The following is a 6,118-nucleotide window of genomic DNA, read 5'->3' as shown; positions in this document are numbered from 1 at the left end:
TTGCCTGTTGTCATAATGGATCATAGTTTCCCAAATCATTTCCTTGTTTTGAAATAGCAAACATTCTGAAGCAATTGAGTCAGTGTGACCAGATCTGTGCAAGGAGGTCTGGTCCGTGGCTGCAGAGGGTGACCAGCGTCCATGACGTCATTCAGCAGGGTGGCCTCGCTGAATGTCCACTGCCACCATTATTCATTTCTTCTCTCTGAGGGACCTTTACCATTGGACGGGACTATAGAGCACTTAGCCCCACGGCCACAGGAAAGCCCTTCATTGCTGATTCAGGTATCACCCCTCAGGTAACGTGCAGCCGGACAGGCCTCAGTCTGTACCCTGAGTACAAAAATCATATCTTCTGAACCAAAAAAATGAAGGACAGAATATTGAAAGCTGGACTTGTGGGAAACTTGGGAACTACAGTTGTCATACCTCTGACTCAGTAAATGATGGCAGCTCCTTAGCTGGCGGACAATGATGTAATCATTGCAGAGGGCAGAGCGCCTTCTTTGTTTGCCTTCTTGACTCATTACCAAGAGACAACGTCACACCATTTCTGGTTGAAACACTGGAAGATTTCATGTTGTCTTTCGAAGTTAGCCTGTGTTCCAGCAGACGGAGGGGCAGCAGCAGTTGCAATGGATCCATGGAGAGAGACATAAATGGGAGCAGAGAACAATGATTAAGTTCCCAACGGTGGAAATCATGAAGCTTCCTAGAATTCAGCATTCATGGGGGAAAAAATTCACGGGGCGAATGTTCCATTAACGTCTTCACACCTGTGGGTGGATAAGCGATGTGCTATAAACCGTGGTGACAGTGTACACACTGTCCAATTAAACTTAGTCAATCTGACACATATGTGGTGGTTTAGATTATTGTTCATAGGCTGCACGATGATTAGGGAAAACAGTAATTAGTTTATGTGAACGAATGCAATTAGTATTATTTGCACAATGAGCCATTTTAGAATACTTGTTTTCTTCTTTTCTTTTTCTGCATTCTCTGGTATGGGGAATCAGAATCAAAATCACTATTTCCTCTCAATCCTTGCTCCATTTTCTACCCAACTCATCATACGTACCACTGCAGGGCAAAGCCCTGAGTTCCCCCAAGATTTGCCCACCGTCATCACCCAAGGGAAGAGCTTCTTGAAGTGAAAGCTTAGATCATTGACTTTAAATACTTCACTTTTTTTTTGAAGAAAAGGGTGGAATTTAATCTTTATTTACAGGACACTGCAAGATATGAAATTCCACATAGAAATTAGAAACCCATGGACAGGAGAAGCTTCATACAGTATGTACAGTGTGGAACTGTTCAAGTATAGTTTTGTTGTAAAAAGTGCTACAGTAACAAACCACATTTAAAAAGAGTTCTTAGTAGAGAAACAGTAAGACAAACTTATACCAAACATAGCACACAACAAACAACTTCACGCCTCAGCTGTACAATCTAAAAGTTAAAGGTCCCAGCAGTGCCATCCTGGACTTGGAATGTATAGACTTCAGAGGTAGTTTCTGGCACAACATTTTGATCTTCCTCTTCCTCTACAGAGAAATACTTCTCAATCAGATTTAATGAATCTTTGTACACAGACTCATTTTCATGGTTTTGTAGCACTTCAATTTTGTCCAAACCTCCACATTCTTCAATCATTATACTTAGTTTCTCAGTTTCACCTAATTTCTCAGCAGCATGAAAGACATTTGAAATGGCATCCAGAATAACCAGAATAATCTTGGTATCTTTCGCAGTTAAGAGGTTCATCAATGGTTCTATTGTGCCACAATGAACCAGGTATACAATCTGTTCAACTCTTCCACCGCTTGTGTAATTGGTCACAGCCCTTACAGCTTCCTTTTGCGTCTTAAAGTCTGCCTTGGAGAGAACGCCAACAAGGAAAGGGACTAACCCATGGTCTACAACTTGCTGCATCTGGTCCTGGCGGCCAGCCGTGATGTTTGACATTGTCCACGCAGCTTCCTGCTGAATATTAGTTTTGGAGTTTGTTAGCAGACTGGGAAAGATGGCAAGTGCTCCCGCATCTATTACAGCCTAAGTCTGCTTGTCTGTCCCAGTGACAATATTTCCTATGGCTCTTAGCGCAGGAGTCACAGTTGGCAGTTCAGCAGCTCCTAAAAGCTTCACAAGTTGGGGTACAACCCCTGTCTTCACAACCATTTCAATTCATTCATTTGGACTGTCAGTAAGTTAGGCAATGGCCCAGCAGGTATCTGCTAATACTTCCGGATCATCGTGATGCAGGAGACGAACTAAAGTAGGAAGAATCTACTCAACAGCATCCAAGGGGGGTGCGGGATTCTTGTTGCGACAAAGGTTTGAAAGTGTCCAGATAAGATTATGTAAGAAACCACAGGCTAAAGATGACATATCAGGAACCACAAGAAGAGCTAACAGCGGGTCAACTGCACCAGACTTGATAACCAAGTCTCGAAACACCGATCCATCACCTGCAATGTTCCCTGGAGCCCACACAGCTTGTTCACTGATGTGAGCGTGGGGTGATGCCAACGGAGAAATGAATGCTGGGCCAGCACTGCCATCTACCACCGCCTTGGTCTGTTCTGATGTCCCGGAAGCAATGTTAGTGAGGGCCCAAGCAGATTCAAACTGAAAGGGACTACAATCAGTTCTGCCCAAGAAGGACACAAATTTTGGAATCAAACCAGCCCAGATTATGCTGTCTATGAGGGCCTGCTTTTCCCTAGAAAGCAGTTTCCTAGCAGCTTGACTCGCTTGGAGCTGGCTTTCCAAATTGTTGCTATTTATACCTTTGACAATGTCATCAACAGACCAATTTACGGTGCGCTGGTTGGTGCGGTTTTCCTGCAGTGGAGAGGTAACGTCAACGCGAAAAGAGCTGACATTTCTCCTTTTCAGCATCTGGTGGTCCTTCTTGGCTTTCCTCAGCTCCACATTAACTTCTATTCGGCGCCACCTCATTTCTGTACTGTCTTTCCCTTTGTTCTTGAATCTGTTAAGGCGGGCAGCTGGTGAATTAGCATTCTCATTGGTGGACATGGTTATGAGACAAAGGGAGAAAGCTCCATAGCTGGCTCAGGCCTCCACAGGAGGCGGTGCGGTGCACAAGCTGCGGGTGAGCTGCCCTCAAAACGTCCACCACGGTCAGCCAGAAGCCGGTGTCAATATTTCACTTCTAATACATGCATTTAAATATAATTTTTCCTCCAAGCACTGCTTTAGTTGCATCCTAGGGATTTCAATGTATCATATTTTTATTGTCATCTGAACCAAAACATTTTCTAATCTCCACTGTGATTTCTTCTTTGATCCATGGCTTATTAAAAAGTGTGCTGCATCATTTTAAAACATTTGGGGGATTTTCTAGATATTATTATTATTATTATTAGTTCTGGTTACATTTCTTGGAATCAGACAGCATAGTCTTATGATTTCTGTCTTTTGAAACTCATCGAGAAATTCATTTATGAGAAACCATCTGATCTACTTTGTTAACTGTTCCTCATGCCTTTGCAAATAATGCATATTCTCCAGTTGTTGGATGTAGTGTTCCTTAACCATTGACTAGGCTGAATCAGTGAATAATGATGTTCAAACCTGTATATCCTTGCTTGTTGTTCATCTGTTTGTTCTATCAATTACTAGGACAAGTGTGTTAAGATACCCAACTATGTTTATAAATGTTAAAATTTCTTTTTTAACTTCTGTCATTTTTTACCACATTATTATGTACCTATTAACTTAGAATTGCCTTGACTTTTTTTATATTATAATGTGTATCTAAAAAATGATACAAATGAACTTATTTACAAAACAGAAACAGACTCACAGACACAGAAAACAAACCTACGGTTACCAAAGGGGACAGAGTAGGGAGGGAGGGGTAAATTAGAAGTTTGGGATTAACAGATACACACTGTCATATATAAAATAAACAAGGACCTACTATATAACACAGAGTACTACATTCAATGTCTTGTAATAATTTATAATGGAAAAGAATCTGAAAAAGAATATATATATGTATATACATAACTGAATCACTTTGCTATTCACCAGAATCTAACATATTGTCAACAATGTCAACATAAACAAATAAACAACAAAAAAAGAGAACCTATGATACATTATCACATGTGACAGCTACACTTGCGCCTATTATCACACAAGCTGACAGCTCAAGCAGATCTGGCCAGTGTACCTGACCTTGCCTGTTCGCTCAAAGTACTACACACATGTAGTGCTTAGACTTTCTGTACAGCTGTGTGTGATAAAAAAAAATCACAGGGTGAATTTAAATATATAAACACCAGTGCAGAACTGCATCCTCCTAGTCAATGACACATATAGGAGACATTAAATAGGCACAGAAATGACAAAGGAATATACTGAGAACTGCACAAAAATGAGTTACTTGGCAGCACAAGGCAGGGATTGGTTAATGTCTATCACTGCGTATATGGACTGTTCTACCTTCATGCTCTGCTCACTGCCAGGGAGCCCTTCCTGATCCCAAGATTCGGGTGAAAAGGCCCTCTAATCCTGCCTGGAGAAGGTGCTCCTCCTCAGCTGCCTCTTCATCCTTTATCAGTGTCAGTAACTGCAATAAGCCAGGGGCTGAGCCATCCTCTGACAGAGCAAACTTCCCACGCGGGGTTCTGGGGACTGCTCCAGCAATGATTTGGTCTAGGCGGGCCTGATTCACAACTTCTCGCTCAATTACATCTCTCTCTACCAGTTTCTGTAATAAAGGCTCCAGCCTTAGCACATAAGCAGACAATTTTTCTTCATCCTTTTGGTAAGTAGTCAGATATTTGACTTGCAACTAGGGTTACTGATAACCCCAAACACCTGTTCAAGAGCCTGCACGCATTCAGGAACTGTAATTAATGGACTGTTTATCTTGAGGACACGAATAATATCAGATGCTGAGCCTCTAAGGCTCTCTAGCAGTCTCCTTCTCTTCTTGGTATCTAATACCTGCCATGTCTTCATCATTTGAGTGGTATGAAACAGCTAGGATTCAAATTCTTCTTCCTCTGGTTCCAGAGGATCACTGCCTGAGAATACTGTCAGCTTTCTGTATTTCAGGTATTGCAGAGCAGGCTGAAGGGCCTCACCTAAGGCCTGTGTCAACATAGGGGCCCGCATTTCTGGGATCATGTCCTGGTCTAGGCCAAACGGGTCGTTTCCATATCCCAGAGCTCTGGTAAACTAGCCCAGTGTCATGCCCGCTCCCTCTGAGAATTCATTTAATCTGCTTAAAAATTCATTATCTGGGTCAGGGGGCTTAAAGATCGCTCTCCAGGCACCCCCTTTTCCGGGTATCTCCTTGGGGACCAGAGCATGACTAGTCTCCTCAGTAAGCCCTATTAAGGCTACCTTCCTGTCCTCGTCCCCCCGGAACATCCTCCCGAGCAGTCGGTACTCGCCCGAGGGAGCTAAAGCAGCTCGCAGGGCCTCCTCGATTGCCGCCACGTTACAGGTCTGGGGGATGCCGGCAATCGACAGCGCTTTCCGAGGGTTCACATCCACCCCTTCACACCAGTCTTCCAAGAGCCTCAGCATCACGGTCCCGAAACAACAGATTTAAATGCCGATTTCTCCGGGCCACTGACGCCACCGCAGTTCACAGTTCTCCGTGGTACCCTAGTCAAGTGTCGTCAACATCCGGGGTTCAGAAGGGCCTCTCTCCGCCTCGGGCGCCCCGCAGCGGGGTCCCGCCCCCACTCCCCGTCCGCTGTCATCTAATTGTCCGCGTCTGCGTGCATCGCCGGCGGCCGAGGCGCCAGGGTCCGCTCCCGATTCTTCCCGGAGGCCAGGCCGAGGAGCGAGAAGGTGGCCTCTCCGCTCGGAAGGGGACGCTCGCGAGGCATACCGGGGCTGCGCAGAGGCGCGCGGGGGGTGGCGGTCGGCCGATCGCTGCGGCGCTGAGGCGCGACTGCGCGTTCCGAGCGGCGGGCGGAGCACCGGGGGCGAGGCTTCGCGGCCAGGCCCGCACGCCGGCCCACCTGAAGCGTGGCGTCCGCGCCGGTGCCTCCGCAGCCTGCAGCCGCGTCCTAGCTAGAGATGTTCCGGGCGCACTGGTCAAAGTGTTGTCTTGTCTTCTTGATGA

General features: G+C 45.4%; 1 protein-coding gene and 1 pseudogene across 1 annotated transcript; both read right to left on the bottom strand.

Moving 5' to 3' along the window:
- Positions 1–1,208: 1,208 nt before the first annotated feature.
- Positions 1,209–3,078, bottom strand: LOC102531611 (importin subunit alpha-1 pseudogene; annotated as a pseudogene).
- A 1,238-nt stretch (positions 3,079–4,316) lies between these two features.
- On the bottom strand, positions 4,317–5,571 carry LOC102533800 (modulator of apoptosis 1-like). The gene is given in 2 exon segments (XM_072955449.1): positions 4,317–4,830; positions 4,833–5,571. Coding segments are annotated over 2 exon segments (1,080 nt in total). The 3' UTR covers positions 4,317–4,489.
- Positions 5,572–6,118: the final 547 nt, after the last annotated feature.

This window comes from Vicugna pacos, chromosome 35, assembly GCF_048564905.1.
Source record: "Vicugna pacos chromosome 35, VicPac4, whole genome shotgun sequence".
NCBI lineage: Eukaryota > Metazoa > Chordata > Mammalia > Artiodactyla > Camelidae > Vicugna > Vicugna pacos.
This window is presented reverse-complemented; position numbering and strand designations above follow the sequence as displayed.